At 49.1% G+C, this 17,703-nt stretch overlaps 7 protein-coding genes across 8 annotated transcripts; 5 read left to right on the top strand and 2 right to left on the bottom strand.

The window, feature by feature from the left end:
* Position 1: 1 nt before the first annotated feature.
* Positions 2 to 749, top strand: LOC112347414. Of its 2 annotated transcripts, XM_024678185.1 has the most exons (3): positions 2 to 211; positions 294 to 517; positions 585 to 749. In XM_024678185.1, the coding sequence occupies exons 1-3, from the start codon at positions 100 to 102 to the stop codon at positions 591 to 593; spliced, it is 345 nt and encodes a 114-aa protein (XP_024533953.1). In that variant the 5' UTR covers positions 2 to 99; the 3' UTR covers positions 594 to 749. The 2 variants fall into 2 exon arrangements, with proteins under 2 accessions (XP_024533953.1, XP_024533952.1); XM_024678184.1 differs by lacking the exon at positions 585 to 749 and having other exon boundaries at positions 294 to 573.
* LOC9641363 lies at positions 743 to 2,462 on the bottom strand. The gene is made up of 2 exons (XM_002973050.2): positions 1,438 to 2,462; positions 743 to 1,372 (listed from the first exon to the last, which is right to left on the bottom strand). Exons 1-2 carry the CDS (start codon positions 1,720 to 1,722, stop codon positions 833 to 835), a joined length of 825 nt encoding a protein of 274 aa, XP_002973096.2. The 5' UTR covers positions 1,723 to 2,462; the 3' UTR covers positions 743 to 832.
* A 953-nt stretch (positions 2,463 to 3,415) lies between these two features.
* Positions 3,416 to 4,553, top strand: LOC112347459 (pentatricopeptide repeat-containing protein At4g02750-like). The gene is made up of 2 exons (XM_024678380.1): positions 3,416 to 4,456; positions 4,497 to 4,553. The coding sequence occupies exons 1-2, from the start codon at positions 3,416 to 3,418 to the stop codon at positions 4,551 to 4,553; spliced, it is 1,098 nt and encodes a 365-aa protein (XP_024534148.1).
* An 11-nt stretch (positions 4,554 to 4,564) lies between these two features.
* LOC112347458 (pentatricopeptide repeat-containing protein At2g44880-like) lies at positions 4,565 to 5,401 on the top strand. Its single transcript, XM_024678379.1, has one exon. The coding sequence runs from the start codon at positions 4,565 to 4,567 to the stop codon at positions 5,399 to 5,401; it is 837 nt and encodes a 278-aa protein (XP_024534147.1).
* A 59-nt stretch (positions 5,402 to 5,460) lies between these two features.
* Positions 5,461 to 7,711, top strand: LOC9637771 (AP-2 complex subunit mu). The gene is made up of 13 exons (XM_002973249.2): positions 5,461 to 5,632; positions 5,801 to 5,978; positions 6,048 to 6,138; positions 6,190 to 6,281; positions 6,334 to 6,426; positions 6,478 to 6,526; positions 6,584 to 6,722; positions 6,778 to 6,894; positions 6,959 to 7,049; positions 7,095 to 7,237; positions 7,289 to 7,403; positions 7,454 to 7,498; positions 7,559 to 7,711. Exons 1-13 carry the CDS (start codon positions 5,550 to 5,552, stop codon positions 7,637 to 7,639), a joined length of 1,317 nt encoding a protein of 438 aa, XP_002973295.1. The 5' UTR covers positions 5,461 to 5,549; the 3' UTR covers positions 7,640 to 7,711.
* A 235-nt stretch (positions 7,712 to 7,946) lies between these two features.
* On the bottom strand, positions 7,947 to 9,462 carry LOC9637770 ((+)-neomenthol dehydrogenase). Its single transcript, XM_002973049.2, has 3 exons — positions 9,009 to 9,462; positions 8,732 to 8,902; positions 7,947 to 8,675 (listed from the first exon to the last, which is right to left on the bottom strand). The coding sequence occupies exons 1-3, from the start codon at positions 9,279 to 9,281 to the stop codon at positions 8,118 to 8,120; spliced, it is 1,002 nt and encodes a 333-aa protein (XP_002973095.1). The 5' UTR covers positions 9,282 to 9,462; the 3' UTR covers positions 7,947 to 8,117.
* A 54-nt stretch (positions 9,463 to 9,516) lies between these two features.
* On the top strand, positions 9,517 to 12,096 carry LOC112347457 (pentatricopeptide repeat-containing protein At4g18520, chloroplastic-like). The gene is made up of 4 exons (XM_024678378.1): positions 9,517 to 9,730; positions 9,884 to 9,980; positions 10,083 to 10,246; positions 10,337 to 12,096. The coding sequence occupies exons 1-4, from the start codon at positions 9,517 to 9,519 to the stop codon at positions 12,094 to 12,096; spliced, it is 2,235 nt and encodes a 744-aa protein (XP_024534146.1).
* Positions 12,097 to 17,703: the final 5,607 nt, after the last annotated feature.

The following is a 17,703-nucleotide window of genomic DNA, read 5'->3' as shown; positions in this document are numbered from 1 at the left end:
GTGTTCTTGGTACACTAAGAGACAGGGCAACAACGTCATGTGAAAACACACCAGTGGAAGTTGTGAAGCAAGGTCCACTGCCATGAATGCTAATGCGACATGGCATCGCCTCATCGTCACGTCATGCCACACTATGTCACTGGCCGGGGCCCATCGCGGCCGTCGGCCCCGTGGGCGGCCCAGATGGTGTCCACGTTGCGCTCGGCCCAAGGTTCGTGGATGCTTGTTCTCGTTGATCATGCCATGTTTGGGTTTTTAATCAACATTGTCGTTGTTGTGTGGTGGCCTTGCAGTAATCACGTTGAAAAACTATGGAGGAGAGCTCCAAGCTTCCATGCCGCCATTAAAATCCCACGACTTGAGTGGTGGTGTGGACTGTGGAAGAGGAAGACGAAGAAGTTGCGAGTGGAATATCTCCGGGAATAATCTTGTCGTGTATCACATGAATGCATTCAAACGGACAAGGTGGCGGACGAGAAAGGTGGCGTGCAAACAAAGAGCTTGGAATGGACTTTCTGTGAGATCAAGTTTTTCGATAGATGGATCAATCTATTGATTTTGTTTGTTTTGTTCCTTCGCTCCAGGGTCACTGAATGTTCCCTGTGCCATACCAGCGCGTGAAAAAAAAATCTCGGATGGTCCTAGAAAGAACTCGAGCTTTGCACGAATATCTACCATCGCCCAAGTGTGATCGATCGTCCATAATCATCCTTTTTTATATCATTATCGCCCAAGATCATGCTATTGGATATACCATTGTATTTCTATAGTTTGGGGGTGACAAGAACAACTAGTGTGACGGTTCTTCTTCCAGATGAGAGAGAGCTCACCGTCACAACAAATCGAGCTCCAATCGTGGCTTCTTGCTTGGCAAATCTTGGAGAGGATTGATCACGGAGCTCCCACATTTCGGGCACCGTGGATCCGAGCGCGTGAGCATCACGTACATGAGACACCGCTTGCAGCCGGTGAGAACAACCCGGGGGCTTGGGACGCTCGTCGATTCCTCCGCGACTACCCCCCCTCCTCTCCTGGATCGATCGTCCAATTGGATCTCCGACGATGATGTCGCCGAGGAGGTCGGGGATTTGATCGATCGCTTGAGCGCCTCCTGGACCGCCTCGATCGTGGAGATGCCCAGGCTGGGCATCGACTCCCTAAACGAGGAACCCGAGTTGGCACTAGTGCTGCCCACGGCGAGATTGAGCTTCAAATCGACTAAATCGAACGACGAGGATGGCGATGGCGATGGCGAGCTTGACATCATCCTGTCCAGCTCCGATTGCAAATCCCAGCAGCTCGTCGCGATCGCGAATGGGTGATTGTACGTGCTCTTGCCGGTGCTGAGATTCACGTAGTAGAATTTGCCGAGCTGCGAAAAGAAAAACTCTTGGATCAATTCAAGCGAGATGAGGAAGAACGAGTGGATGGACTTACTTTCAAATCGAGCCTCTTCTCCCAGCCGCTTGGAGCGGACATCTCCATGTCGAGCTTCAAATCGAGGGTCTCGGTGACAGGAGTCTTGGTGGAGGAAGACGAAGAGCCGCCCAAGAGATCCAAAGTCGTGGTGCTCGTCTGATCGTTGCTGGATTCGATCGGCTGCCCAATCATGAACTGGAGGAGCTTGTTCTGATCTTCACCCCAGCCCCGCTTCTTGCCCCCTGCGCCGCCGCCAATGCCAAAGCGAGGTGACGTCCATCCGGAATCCATAGCCACTGCCATACTACAACGCTATGCTCCTCTGCCCAATTCCAGCGACTTGACGAACCAATTTGCGATTTTGCTGCGATGGGTCGCTGCGAGACGCTGGATTCTGCCGGGAAGCGGCTCGCTTTGGCGCGGAAAATCCTCGCTGGGCGGCACCGCCACCGAAGACCTTGTAGAGAAAATGAAGAAGAAGACGAAGCGAAGAGGCCTAGCTAGGTATTAAAACAGTGGTGGGCGATTGCGATTCCACCAAAAAACTAAGAAAAAAAGAAGAAAGCACGCTGTTGCGCTGGGCCGTGGCGTCGCGGGCCAAAGATTGATCGAACGATAGACTGGGAGAAGAAGACAAAGATTAGAGAGGAAAGAAAGAGCGAGATGAGAGAGAGAAAGAGAGCTCTCCTCGTCGCAAGTCAGGGAAGACGGCGTACAAATGACGACCAAACGTTTTCAATGCATCGCTCACACCATTAACACACCCCGACTGGCACTGCTCACACGCACACGAAGAAAAAGATAAACTTCCAGCTTCGCGCGCCAGGGAGAGAGCTTCGATCGATGGGAGGAAGAAAAAGGAAGGGGGCTCTAGGACTCTCTCTCGTGAAAGAAAAATCGACCAAAACCAATAGCGACTCACCAGCAAACCGCATCAAATGCCCGCAAACCAAACCCTCTCGCTGTCACACGATCAAGCACACAAAACCTTTGAATCCATTCAAACCCCTCGCAAGGTTTTTGGCTTTGAATGGTGGTGGTGGCGCAAACTCAGGGTGGAAGATTTCTCTCACACACACAGAGAAACAAAAAGAGGAAGGAAAAGATGGTGGCGATGGTGGTGGCGCCGCCAAGCGATCTTCCTCGTCCTTTTTCTTCAAAGCATATAAGATACGAGATCGATCGCCCACCCACACAACCGTAACACGCAAACAACAATGGCAATACAATCGAAAAGCCAGACCTTGATCTATCATTTACCAGCGACGTGACAAACGAATGAAATGTGATGGTTCCAGGCGATGATCACGGCAGGCAAAGCGACCGATCGCGCGCGTATATTTGTACCCCACCCGAGCGATCGCGAGCTTTCGCGGCGTTTGGATCGCTCGATGGAGCGGTCAGAGGATGTTTTCAAGAGGAAAGAGATTTCTTGGGTGGTAGTAGTAAAAGTAAGTGTATGTATGGTAGGGACAAGCGCGCATTAAATGAGCTTGAAAAGAGTGGCGTGCCAGGAAGGGAGGGAGCATTTGGGGAGCCCTTGCATTCAATGGGAGGGCTTTGATCCCGGGAATCAAAGCCGGGCATATTCCGCGAATAACGCATACACGCATTCAAGCCCTCCACACCCAGTCGCCAAAATCTAATGCTTGCTATCCAATCGGAGTGAGAGAGTGATGAATTGGCATATGAATCGAGCGCCCACCATTAAAGTTCCTCGACTGGATCGATCAATTTCAAACGCGCATTGATACGGCAGTAAATCTGTCTCATTACGCGCGGGAGGAGGAAATTACTGCAGCACTCTCGCCAATTTTTCCGCTTTTCACCATAGATAGATGAGAGGATCAAGGGTTGACGACGCATTGTCAACGGATGTGTACAGAGATCCTCAAGAAATGATGAACAACACAATCATGCTGCTGCTGTGTGGCGCTGTTAGTCAACAACCACTAGCGCGAGATTAGGGTTCTTGGATTCAAATAATGGCCGTCAGATGGACTCCATCGAACGGATATTAGCTGGTTTATTTGTACTTTTAGGGCAAGAGGATTTGAATGTGGAGCGTTCGATCTTGGCCATCGGACAGCCGAGGATGGACCGGGACAAATTTGCCCGGGCGATTCAATCGTGCACGACTCTGTCCGCCGGGAGAGAGATCCACGCCCGATTCGCGACTGTGCTGGGCACCGGCGACATTTATCTCTCGCACAAGCTGCTAGAGATGTATGGGAAGTGTGGCAGCGCTGCAAGCGCGAGAGTGGTCTTTGATTCCATCCCGAGCAAGGATTTCTACTCGTGGGATCTCATGCTGTCCGCCTACGCGCGCAACGGCTGCATCGACGAGGCCGAGTTTGTGTTCCATGCGATGCCGGACAGAACGATCGTCTCCTGGAACGTTCTCCTGTCCGCGCTTGCCAAGGCGGGGAAATTGCGACGAGCCAGGCGGTTGTTTGATGAAATTCTTGATCCCAACTTGATCTCTTGGACCACGATCGTAGCTGGGTATGCGCAGTTTGGCCAGATTGCGGAAGCAAAACACCTCTTTGATCGAATGCCCGAGAGGAACGTCTCCTCCTGGAACGCGCTTCTTTCTGCTTATGCCCAGAGAGGGCAATCGATTGAGGCGAAGCAGCTGTTTGATTTGATTCCAGTCCCAAACATGAGCTCCTGGACAGTGATTGTCGGAATCTGCGCTCGCAGTGGCAAAATCGAAGAGGCCAAGAGATGTTTCGATAAAATGCCAATGCGTGATCTCATTCTCTTCACGATGATGCTCACAGCATATGCCCAAAATGGGCATATTCTCCAAGCAAGAGCCTTGTTCAGCGAGTGTCCACAGTGGGATCTAGTATCGTGGACCGCCATGTTGACCGCCTATTCCGAGAGTGGCGATTTCGGAATGGCCAAGGAGATCTTCGACCAAATGGAGGTCCAGGATCTCATCTCCTGGACCGCCATCCTGACCGTCTATGCCCACAACGGGCGCCTAGCGGACGCTCGGGATGTGTTTGAACGAATGCCGCAGAGGGACCTGGTGACGTGTACTGCCATGTTGGCCGCTTATGCCCAATCAGGGCAACTTGATCAAGCGAAAAGGATCTTCGACGAGATGCCCCAGCGGGACTTGGTGACGTGGAGTGCCATGCTGGCAGCTTATGCCACGCAAGGGCATCTGGAGGAGGCAAGGACAGTGTTTGAAGCTATGCCAGAAAGGAATCAAGTGACATGGACGTCCATGCTGGCAGCTTATGCCGGAATGTTTTACGTGGAGCATGCCAAGCAGGTCTTTGACGCCATGCCCGAGCAAGACGTGGTCGCATATAACGCAATGGTTGCGGTATATGCCCATAACCGGCATTTGGAGGAAGCAAAGCTTATGTTTGATTCAATGTCGCAGCGAGACCTAATCTCGTGGAGCGTTATGGTTGTGGCGTATACCCAATATGGGCATATAGATCTCGGCAGGAGGATCTTCGATCGGATGCCTTCTCAGGACATGATCTCTCAAAGTGGAATGCTGGCTGCTTACGCATATACTGGCAGTCCAAGCAGCGCATTTGATCTCTTCGACGAGATGAGACTGATCGATCCGCCCGACGAGAGCTGCATTGCATCGCTGCTCATTGCGTGCAGCCGCCTGGGAAGAGTTTTCGATGCTCGATGCTGGATGACCTCGACGAAGTTTGACTATGGGAGGAGCCCAACAAAGCAGCACTACACTTGCATGGTGGATGTTCTTGGGCGATCTGGGTATCTCACAGATGCGAGGGATCTCTTAGATTCCATGCCTTTTATGCCTGATACTTTGGAGTGGACGTGCTTTCTCTCAGCGTGTTTCGATCACAACCAACTGGAATTTGGAGTAGAAGCGGCCAAGAACGTTCTAAACTCCTTCCCAAAACATGGGGCTTTGTATGTGCTGCTCTCCAATTCCTTGCAAGGAAAGGCGTTGACTGGATTGACTAGACTTGACCGTTGACGCAATCGCCACCGTTGGGAGGCCATTCCATCTTGGCCGTTGGAATCGGCCAGGTTTAGAGTCATAGTGAGCTTTGAACGCCAGGGCGCTAGCACGGGGAGAGAGCTTCTATGCGCTTCAAACCCTAAGGCGTTTGGGCGCATCGATCATGCCGGTCGCGGCTTCCGCGATCTACTTCCTCAACCTGCGAGGGGATGTGCTCATCAATCGCCTCTACAGGGACGATGTCGGGTAAGAATCCTCCCAATTCTCTCCGGCATTTCGAGCGCTAGATCTAGGGTGTCCTGGGGCAGCACGGGGTCATATTTCGCGAGCTTTTGGGTCGGCTCGGGCCCGAGATCCAGCTCCGGAGTGAGAATTTAGGGCTCTTAGAGTGACTGGCTACGTTTAATTTTGCAGAGGGAACATGGTGGACGCCTTTAGAACGCATATCATGCAAACCAAGGACTTGGGAACTTGCCCCGTTCGCCAGATTGGTGGATGCTCCTTCCTCTACATGCGGATCAGCAATGTCTACATTGTGATCGTCGTCAGCAGCAATGCCAATGCTGCCTGTGCTCTCAAATTTGTCGTGGAGGTCTACGCTTTCAGAGATTTTGTTTCTCTTGTTCTTAAACTTTGCTCCTTTCTCGTTGGTTTTTCACAGGCTGTGGCTCTTTTCAAGAGTTATTTCGGTGGTGCTTTTGATGAGGACGCTATCAGAAATAACTTTGTGCTCATCTACGAGCTTCTCGACGGTATTTTCGTTTGGTTTCTCGGAAAATTCATCACACTTTTGAAATGTGCAGAGATCATGGACTTTGGATACCCGCAAAATCTTTCTCCTGAGATTTTGAAGCTCTATATAACTCAGGAGGGTGTTCGTTCGCCATTCTCGAAGGTAGCGATGTGTTGCATTGCCTGGCTGGTTAACAGAATTTATCTTTTTCCAGCCCATAGATACAAGACCCCCAGCAAATGCTACTCTTCAAGTCACCGGTGCAGTGGGATGGAGAAGAGAGGGTCTTGTTTACAAGAAAAACGAGGTTTGCTGTTTTTCGAACTTTGATGCTAGACTAATACCGTATGCTTTCTAGGTGTTTTTGGATATCGTGGAGAGTGTGAACCTTCTTATGTCACAAAAGGGTAAGGCGCTTGCCACTGAAAAGTCCTTGTTGGAAATATTCTTCCTTCTTTATGTAGGGACAATCCTCAGATGCGACGTAACAGGGAAGATTCTCATGAAGTGCTTTCTATCGGGCATGCCTGATCTAAAGCTCGGGCTCAACGACAAAATAGGACTTGAAAAGGAAGCACAGGTGAAAGCGCGTCCTGCAAAAAGGTATGCTTTAAGGTGTACATTAGTGCAACCTTTTTGATTGATAAAAATTTTTCAGTGGGAAAACGATAGAGCTGGACGATGTCACGTTTCATCAGTGCGTCAACTTAACCAGATTTAACTCCGAGAAGACGGTCAGCTTTGTTCCTCCGGATGGAGAATTCGAGCTGATGAAGTACTAGACAAGTTTGTGATGGTATAGCTAACTTGGTACTTATATCTTTTCATATCTTTTCCAGGTATCGAATCACTGAAGGGATCAACCTTCCCTTTCGAGTTTTTCCCAGCATCAAAGAACTTGGTCGCACGCGTATGGAAGTGAATGTGAAGGTAAACCAATATCTCTCAAGGCTTTCTTCTCAAGACTTTGTGCAGGTCAAGAGTCTCTTTGGATCAAAGATGTTTGCTCTTGGCGTAGTTGTAAAAGTTCCAGTCCCTAAGCAGACGGCAAAAGCGAGCTTTCAAGTTACATCCGGCCGCGCCAAGTATAACGCCTCAGTGGATTGCTTGCTATGGAAGTAAGGCCTCTTATCTTCGATTGCTTTCGTAACTAGACCACCAATTCTCAGGATCCGGAAGTTCCCCGGCCAAGCCGAGCTGACAATGAGTGCCGAAGTGGAACTTATCTCAACGATGGTCGAGAGAAAGAGCTGGACACGACCACCAATTCAGATGGAGTTTCAAGTAAAAAACACTATCTTTCTCTTGCGTGATTTCTTACAATTTCTTACCAGGTCCCAATGTTCACTGCCTCTGGATTGCGGGTGAGGTTTCTCAAGGTAAGCAAACTCGTCGCGATTGTTTAGGAATTCTGGAATGATTTCTTTCTGGCTCCTCAGGTGTGGGAAAAGAGTGGATACAGCACAGTGGAATGGGTACGCTACATCACAAGAGCTGGATCGTACGAAATAAGGTGCTAAAAAAACGTGAGGGAAGGGAAGAAAATTTTTTGTTTGTTTTCCTTGTTGCAATGTGTGTAAATGTAATCCCTTGATTCTTTCTCCGCGTGAGGTGTTTTATTTTAAGGGTTTAGCATATTCTTGGTAGAATATGCTAGAAGCATATTTTCTTTTTAATTTTTTTAGGGCTCGTGTTACTCTAGGGTTCTTGGTTGCTAGTCTAGGGTTCTTGGCTTGCGGCTGTCGCGATGTGATGCGAACCAGCGCTGAGGTTTCGATCGATGACGCATTCGAATCAAATCAGTCTTCAAAGTTTTCTGATCGCGCGTTTGACTGATTGCTAGCTAGATTGATTTGTTTTGGACGCTTACAGACGGTCGAGCTCCTGCCGTGCTCTGCTCTCCAGAGCAGGAGCTCAACATAATCTTAAGCAATATCGACTGGATTGGAGCTGGGCGCTGTGGGATTGCTTCGATTGAATCGATCCCCAGCGCATTGCTCACATTGCTTGAAGAGGAAGAGGATGCTCTTTAATTTCCCCCTTCTCGGCGCTGGGCAGAGGCTCCAGATCCATCGCCGGTTTGTCCTCGTTCTGGATGATCTGGAGCTCCCCATTGCAGTAGAACGGCATTCCAGAGAAGCCCACGTCTCGCCGGAGCATGAAAAATCCCCCGGAGGGGCTGGCGGCGCTGGGGATGAGCGCGAGCCACACTGCGGTGTCCGCTCCAATCTCTACCGAATGCCCGACCTTGGTCGTCATGTCCGTGGCTGTCAATCCCGGGCACATCGAATTCACGAAGATCTGGCGGTCCTCTCGCGAGCTCTGCGCGATTTGCTTGTGGAGGAGGCGCGTGTAGGCGGCGGCGGCGATCTTGGAGACCCAGTAGCTCGAGACTGCCTCTGGATCGCCCGGGACGTAGTCGAAGGTCGGCCAGCCAGCGGCGGTCACTCGATTCTCCCCGACGTCGCGGAGGAATTCCGCGATGAATCGATCGATCTCTTGGGCGGTGAGGCGCCGGAGGTCTTGGAGCCTTTCTCTCCACTCGTTCTTGACGAACTGGTACGTAGAAACAAAGATGAGAACAAAGATCTTCGGGAAGAGAAAATCTTTACCGCGATGTCTCCGGCCTTGGAGTTCATGTTGATGATCCGGCCGCCGCGCTTGAGGAGTGGGAGAATCGCCTCGGTGGTCCTCTTGAGGCCGTAGTAATTCGTGCCGATGATCGTCCTCGCCGCCTCGAGTCTGTCACGATCTAGCAGCAGCATCACTCCCGCATTGTTGATCTGCAAGGAGGATACACGAATCTTAGATGTGATCACCGAGATCCCGCAGTAACGAATGCCAAGAACACCAAGAACACCAAGAACACTCGAAGTATTTTCCACTTGCCAGGATGTCAATGCCCGATGGATACTCCGCCGCGATCCAGCGCGCGATTTCTTCCACGGATCCGGCGTCGCAGACATCCAGGCGGTGGTAGACGACCGCCAATCCCTCGCGCGCCAGGGTTTCCGCAGCCTCGCGGCCCCGGCGCTCATCCCTGGATGTGAGAATCGTCGTAATGCCGCGCGACGCCAGCTCGCGCACGATCTGGAGGCCGAGCCCTTTGTTGGCGCCGGTGACGAGCGCGATCGTGTCCTTGCTCCACCATGTGGAATCCATGACCACTGATCCAACGAAGAACTGCGCTATATGTGTGAGGTGATAGTTTATCTTCTAGAGTTCCACTATCATATTTTATTTGAAGTGGCATTCACGCGGCATTAAGGAAGCGCTTGTCACTGAAATCGATAGTCTCGTTTCGCTTGGATTTTTCGATGCGATCCAGCATCCAACTGTTGCCGTCCAAGTCTTAGGGTTTATATGCGTGCCTTCTTGTGACCACGCTGGAGGAGCAATGGCCACTCCATTGGCAAATCTGGATATTATTTCCAGATTTCGTGATTTCCACGATTTCGTGGTCATGTTATCAAGTTATAATGTTCTTTTTCTTCCACTCAGTGTTCCTTACTTTCTAGCTTCTTCGTGGCCTCTCCTCGCGAGGAACAAAAGTCTACACACTGTCGCCGTCAATGCAAGTGATACGCAAGAGTGCCAACAACACGTCCAAGGTTCGATCCAAAAATCTCGCCGGCTGCTTGATCGGCTCGAAGATTGCTCCGCTGCCAAAGACTTGGACAGAGGAAGGATTGCTCACGCTGATGCCATCCAAACGGGTATGGAAACAAACACACTCTGATAAACATGTTCGCAAAATGTGGCAGCCTCGCGGACACCCGCACGACGATGTGGTCCCTTGGAACGCGCTCATGCCGATAACGATCAAGGAGAGCTCGCGCTCGATCTCTTCTCCAGGATGAGGTCAGAAGGATGGTCTCTCTTACGTCGCTGCTTGAAAGGCTTGCAGTAGAAGCTCATGGTCCAGCGGCAAGTTTTTGCTAAGGTTTGCACCGCTCGATAAAGCCAGGGAGCTCATCAGTTTATATGCCGAGTGTGGGAGTGTGGGAACTTGGCTGACGCCTTCCAGGTTTTTCAGAGGATCCCGAGTCACAGTTTGGTCTCCTGGACGGTTTTGGTACTTGGTTATGAGGAGAATCTATCAGGGCGTGCTGGCAGCGAAAGAAGCGGTTAAGCTCCCGAGCCAACACAAACTCGTCAAGGCGGCGGCTCTGGAAAAAGCTGTTCCTCCGACACAGATATATTCGTGGCAAACGCAGCGCTCGATATGTTTCTCAAGTGTGGAAGCCTCGAAGACGCTCGCCAGGTGTTTGAGAGGATCCAGCGCCCGGATGTTGTGTCGTGGACAACTTTGATCGCGGGATACTCCGAGAACCGCGAGCCAGAGGTGGCCCTCGAGCTGTTCCAACGCATGCAACTCCAGCGATGCTCTCCGAACGGACAGGCTCTCGTGGCGGTGGTAAAAGCTTGCATGGCTCTGGCTGCGATGGAAACCGGGCAGAAGATAGATGGAAAGGTTGTCAAGGCGCAAAGCTTGGAGAAGGGAATGGCCATTCACGCGATGGCTGTGTCGCAGTTTTACTACGACTCGGATGTTTTTTTGGCGAGCTCGCTGGTGGAGATGTATGCAAGATGTGGGAGCTTGCTCGACGCTCGCAAAGTTTTCGACATGATCGTCTCGCACGACTCGGTGTTGTATGCTGACAATGGAGAGGAAGAGATTGCTCTCGAGTTATTCCGGTGCATGAGTTCTCGAGGCTGCACACCAGATTGTCGGAATTACGTTGCGGCGTTGAAGGCCTGTGCCGGGAAAGCAGCGAGAGAGGAAGGCACCGAGATATATGGCAAGCTTGTCAAGCGAAAATCGTTGGAAGTAGCAGAGGTTCTCCCCGCTGAAGTTGCCGAGCGTGGTTTGGAAACGGACGTGTTCGTGGCGAGCTCTCTGGTGGATTTGTATGCGAAGTGTTGGAGCATGGTGGAAGCTCGCATGGTTTTCGACAGGATACTGAGGCACCGTCGAGATGTAGTTCTCTGGACTGATCTGACTCTCGGCCACGCAGAGAATGGAGAGGAAGAAGTAGCTCTGGACTTGGTTGGAGAGATGCAATCGCAAGGATTTGTGCCAAATGGGTTGACGTTCGTCGCGGCTTTGAAGGCATGCACGGGCTTGGCCGGTAAGGAACGAGAACTTGGGAACCATGGCAAGCAGAACGCAGCTCTCGAGCGAGGAAGAGATGTTCACTCTCAGGCTGTTAAGTGCTGCTGCGACTCGAACGTTTTCGTTGCAAGCTCTTTGATCGACATGTACGCGCACTGTGGTAGAATGGAGGAGGCTCGGAGAGTCTTCCTGGGAGGAGCTGCTTCACAAAACTTGGTCTCTTGGACGTCACTCGTGCTTGGCTACGCTCGAAACGGTAAAGAAGATCTGGCACTGGAGGCTTTCACTGGTTTGCGACCACAAGACTGTGTCCCGGACACTCGAGCGATCGTAGCAGCACTGAAAGCCTGCATTGGTCTGGCCGAGAAAGAAGATGGCACTCAAGTCGAGGGAAATTTTGTCAAGTTAGCAGCTCTCGAGAAAGGAATGGCGGTCCACTCGGAGGCAGCAGCCAAGTGTCCCGGTGACTTGGAAAACACCTTCGTCGCGAGCAGCTTGATCGACTTTTACGTCAAGTGTGGAAGCATGGGCGATGCTCGGCGAGTTTTTGACACTATGCCAGATCCGGGCCTGGTTTTGTGGAGCACGCTCATGCTGGGATACGCCGATGATGGAGAACGTGACATAGCACTGGAGCTCTACAAACTGGTCAACAAGAGTTACACCCCCGACACTCAAACTCTGGCCGCTGCTCTCACTGCTTTTGCCAGGGTTGTGTCTCTCCAAGCTGGGAAAGAGATCCACTCGGAGATTTACAGGTGTGGCTTGGAGGGTGATGGAGTTCTTGCGACGTGCATGGTGGACTTTTATGGCTGGCTTGGATGGCGCTGCTTGGGGCTTGTCACAAGTGGAGGGACATGAAGCATGGGAGGATTGCGTTTGAGGCATTGGTGGTGTTCAATCCAGAGAACTCAGCTGCTTACGATCCTATGTCTAACATCTATGCAAGTTCTTGACAAGAACTTTACACTTTGTAAAAGTTGAAATGATGTGGCAATGGTTGTACCCATGTGGCAATATATATATACCTATATATAATTCATTTGTCCACTTTCATGGTATTTAAGCCAGGAAAATGAACAACAATCCCTTTTATAATGTTTGGGATGATTAATGCATTAGATGTTTAAGGCGCTAGATCAAAGCAATGCTAGACTGTCACTTAGAAATTCAATTGTTAGTTAATAGAGGATGCAATAGCATGGCAGTTACCAACTTAAACCCATAGAAAAACAAGAGTGTGTGCAAGTAAAGTCAAAACATAATGATGAGTTTTTCATATATTTTTCTCCCCATGCAAACATTTGAGGCCTAAAGCCATAAAATATTCCCAGAATATTCTCTTGGTATTCAAGGTTAATACGAAAAGTCAAGGAACACTGCAACTTGCAAAGGTTTAACTGAATCTTCAGCCTTTTACTCAGGCACTGCACATTTGCACATTTGCCAAGAATTCCTGAAGAATGCCTTTGGATTTGTCTCCGGGAGAGAGATGTCCTAGAGCCTCCAAGGCATGTGAACAAAGATGGAGGAGAGTCTCCCCAGGCAAACAGTCTCTTGTGATCAAAAGCCAAACTTTCTGCACTAAACAGAAGTCTTGGGAAAATCTAAGGCTCACAAAAGGATTAATGCATAGATAGAAAAAATTAAAAGAGAATTTAGAATTGACTTTCAAATCACCATTGAGCAAGATGCAATCAGCATAGAACAGCATCATGGCAAATGACATATGCCATTTATTGGTTATATGGCAGTATGGGACTCTATCTCTGGATGCACCAGCACCTTGTAGTCAAAATGCACCTCAAGCATTTGAACCCCATGAATGCCATGCAATATCTTGAGAATAGGGTCAGATGTTAACTTGTTTGTTAACTTAGCTGGAGAGGGCTGATGACTGGGTCAGGGGCTCCAAAACTCAACAACCAGAGCTGCACGATATGGGTATGCGCTTCAAAATGCTGTAGGATGTCCTACTCTCTAGCAAGCATCATTTCTTGCCGTCTCATGCACAAACTATGGAGAGCCAACTTGATCATATTATCCTCCGGGTGCACAATGTAAATGTTTATTCCCTGGAGATAATTCCCACTAGTCAAACTTGCCAAGTTTGGAGTGTTGATAACAACCCCAAAAACTGTCCCATTTGACCTTGTGCTAAGATCTTGAGATTGGTGCTGCACAGCATCACAAACCTCTGCAAGACAGCTCCAAAGCCTATGACTATTAGTGCTACTAGTGCTGCAGAGCATGCACTATTTGGAAACCCACAAGCTCTCACATAGCAAGCCAAATGATGTGGTTTTTCAAAATTTAACTATATGAAAACACTAGATAAGAGAAATAAGACTTCCAATATGAGAAAACTATATAGAAGAGGCAAGCCATTCATGTGGTACTGTGCTTGCTCCTCTTTTGTCGAATGTGGCTGCTTCTTGAGGATTAATCCCTTGAACTTTAATGTATAGCTTTGTAAACTCTCACCTGGCAAGAGTTGGAAATGACTCAGATCACTCATAAGTCGTTGTGAAAAGCTTACCAGCCTGAAGGTAGCCAAAAAGGATACCCTCAACGCTGCCCAATCTATCACTGCTGGAACTTGAGCCATCCATTCTGCAGCTACACCTTGTAACGTGGCTGAAAAAAGTTTCCTGCAATCTATTGCATCTGCCTTGATTTGTTGTTGTTGAGGCTGTTGTACTTGTTGGATTGTGGTTGTTGTTGCCGTTGCTCTACTGGCTGTTGCCACTGTGGTGATGACTGGAACTCTTGCCACTCATCTTCTTGTTCTTGATTATTCTCCTGCTTGCTGACAAGACTGTTTGGTTGAGGATTTGCACTCCTCGCTCTTGGACTCTCGGGATCATAATCCAATGGCAAATTTCTCACAAGAATTCTCAAATCTCTCTCACGTCTTTACCTTGTTCGTCTTTCCTCTCGCTTTTGTGCTTCTACAAATCTCGCCAAGTACTTTTGACTTCTTTGGCTCATACACCAGGAAGGAATGGCCTCGATTTGGTGAGGGTAGCTTGGCTTCTCCTAGTGCTCACCCTTCTACCACAATCTCCACACTTGCTTTGCTTCTTGGGCAGTGCACTAAACAATGTTGCTCCTCATGACGACACACTAGCAAAGTGGAAAATCATTGCTGCCTAACCTCGTTCCTAGCTTCATCAGCTGCTAGAACCTTTGCCAACATTCTAACCCAGTGCTGCCCACAAGTCGGACAACTCACACAAATTGATTGATCTCAAGCAATTCTCACTATGATGTGACTATAGTCATTGTTGCATTGCCAACCTTTGCTCCATGCACTCCAAGGCTGTTGGATGAAGCATCCTTCCAAGAACCTTCTCTTTATTACACTCCCTTCACTTCTACACACATGTTATTCCTGGAAATTGGCTGTTTGCCCTGCCCCTTTCTAGCAGAATATTCTCTTATTCCCCCACTATAACCAAAAAAAAGAAAGAAAAATTTCTAACTTTGACCAAGTCTTATTCTTGAGATGGCTCTAGCCCTTTGACAAGGTCATTGGGAGCAAGAGAGAACCAAGAGAGCCTCTCTGATCGCCATGAGCAGCTGGAATTTCTCTCTGGCATTCTAAAGATGAGACTTGCTGCACCTTTGTTCCCCTTGGAGAACTTGTGGAGAGAATGCAAGGATAGCATGAGCAAGAGGTAAAGTTTCCCCGAGCTGAGATTCTCATCCAAGAGTATCACATCATTCTCGCTTGCTGCTGTGAATCTCTTGGGTATCTCTTTGAAGACTGGACCCCCACAAGCCAGATCCCATCAGGCTCCGACGAAATGTGAGGCGCCCTAGGCTGCAAGCTTCTCAAACACTTTCACCTCCACAGTTGGAATCGCGATGGAATCCGGGATGCTCCTCATCCAGCGCTGCATCAGAGAGAGCGTTGCCGCCGCTGACATGCTGTTGCGAAGGTAGCTTGGTCTGGCATGAGGTTGCTTCAAATAAGAGCTGGAAGCTGTACCCTAGGAAAATGGACGGAAAAGAATTTAAAATTTAGGGTTCTTGAGACTACCCGAGACGAAGAACGCTGCCCAGTCCCTTACATCGTAAATCTCGAAACCATCGTCGGCCTCGATCATCTCCACAGCAGCCTTTTGGAGAGCGCTCGCAATATCCATCCCTTCCACCAGATTCCCATACATCTTCTCCATGAGCTCAAGGGTGGGCTTGTCTCTCACGTCCAACAGTGATATCACCACGGACGGAACTCCAGAGATGTGGAACGACCTCGGCAGCGCCAAGGTTCCCTCAGCAAACACTCTCCTGGAAGCGCTGAGAACCGCAGCTGATGCTCGAAACAGGCTTTCTCCTGCAAGCTCTACGACCTCGTCCCCTGTGAGCGTGAGAGATCTCAAGAAGCACTCCTCAAACTCGGAAGATCGAGCTGACTTTGCAAGGTCGTCCTCTGGCACTGCCAAGATCAGAGCTCCATCTGGGAAGTAAGTGGGGTGGACTATCCCGTGACTTGCGATGTGCTATCTTTTTTTTCTTTTACTTGCAAACTCTGAAGAGCTGCGAAACTTGTAGGATATCTCCGTTGTTCCTTTCGGTGCCATGATCGATGAAGACAATTACTACTTGATCCAGAAATATGCGGTAGCCACAGTTTCCTCTTGTGACAAGAGAAGACTAGCCCAGCAATCACAGCCTTCATCATACCTGGTCGTAGGAAACCCCACCAAAGATCTAATCTACGCAACAAAGGAAGGAGAGATGGTGGAGTCCTTGTTGAAGAAAGCCAACACAGGTAGTGTCGTCAACTTCCTGCGTGAAGCTGATGCAACGAAAGATTTCGTGCTGCGCCAGCTTCCCGAGAGTAACTGGATTAGAGTACCTCGCTTGGAACAAAAACAAGTTTCTTGGGTTGGATACTTTCTAGCTGCGACTCAAAAGGCTCGATGATGATCTTGTAGTAATCCCTGAGAGTACTGTCTGCGTCGTTAGCATCCAGTAGTTTCAGTAAATCCGATGGCGAGCAAGCTTGAAAGCCGCGTTGGTGTCTGTAGTTGATAAGATTCCCATTGTGTAGAAGATAGATAACCACGTTGTCGAAAGTTGATGTCGAAATCTTAGATACAATCAAGATGGCTGTTTCCTTTCCTATGATCTTGGAGACTTCTTCAATTTCTGACCAGGCTCTGTCGTCGTCCATGTCGAACTCCATCGAGTTCTCCCGATTCCCTTCTTTGCTGACTAGAAACAGCATGTCTCTTGCATAGCTCCTATCAGACCAGATCAGTGCTCGTTTGATCTCGTTGGCATCCAGTAGGAGCATCTGGAGTCCTTTAAAGTAGAGCTTGAGTGACTCTATATTGTTGATCCTCCCTATGCTCAAACAGCCGAAGTTTCCATCCATTCGCAGCAATTACCTGAACAAATAAATCTTATCGTCAGAAACAGAGAGAGACCACGAACCTGAGGAGCTCCTCGAATTTCTGGATGGAGTCTGTAGTAAAGCCCATCTTAAACAGCAGACAAGTATGGTTAACAAGAACTGAAGGGACTGTAACACTTGGAGAGATTGAGCGCTCAGCAAGTTGGATAGCTTGTCTCATGAATTCATTGACGAGCAATAGGGGTGGAGAGATCCTCAGTTTAATCGAATATGCATACGCAAGCTCCGCCATCTTCATCCAAAGTCTAGATTCGTATATTTGCAGGCCATGTAGTTCGACATCCCTATCCTCCCGTGTCAGATTTTGGAGCAAGTGGCCAATCTGTGATTCCTGTTCCTCAAGGTCTCCTTCTTTGTCAATTAATAACTTCAAAGTCTCTTTCAGCTCCATCGTTGCCTCATCATACAAAGTAGTTTCAGTAGCTGCGCCCATTTGTATACACCTATAGAGAAGATACAAGCACTTAAACAAAATTGCTAAGAGAAATGAAAACACATAACTACGACATCCATTCCTTCCCTTGTTCACGATTTTGCCAACCTCACAGTGTGCATTGTAATCTCCAGCCCATTGCATGAGCATTGCTCTCAGCGTGAATGCTTTTCCAGCTTCGCCATCCACCACCTGAATTCCATGCTCGAACAGCTCTTCAAGCTCATCCACGATGATGGATACTACTGCTGGAACAACCTCACTTGCTGTCTTCCCATCGAACTTCCTCAGTGGCACAAAAACAATTGGAAAAGGCCTGTGATTTGAAAACTTTCCAGCATTGAGGATCCGAAACTCTGGAGAAAGTAGATTCAAATTAGATCATAAAGCATACAAACAAAACTTCAATTTTACCTGATTTTGTTGTTTGTCTTTGAAATGTTGAAACCATCCCAATGGCATTGGAGAAGGAGGTTCCTGGGATCACGTTGAATTGCAGCTCGTTCAGCAATATCATCTTCGCCACATGAAGAGCATCGGAACTTGTAAGTTTTGGTAAGGTTTGCATCGCTCGATAAAGCCAGGGAAATTCACAGGGAAGTTGAGA

Source organism: Selaginella moellendorffii, unplaced genomic scaffold, assembly GCF_000143415.4.
Source record: "Selaginella moellendorffii unplaced genomic scaffold, v1.0 SELMOscaffold_21, whole genome shotgun sequence".
Taxonomy (NCBI): Eukaryota; Viridiplantae; Streptophyta; class Lycopodiopsida; order Selaginellales; family Selaginellaceae; genus Selaginella; species Selaginella moellendorffii.
This window is presented reverse-complemented; position numbering and strand designations above follow the sequence as displayed.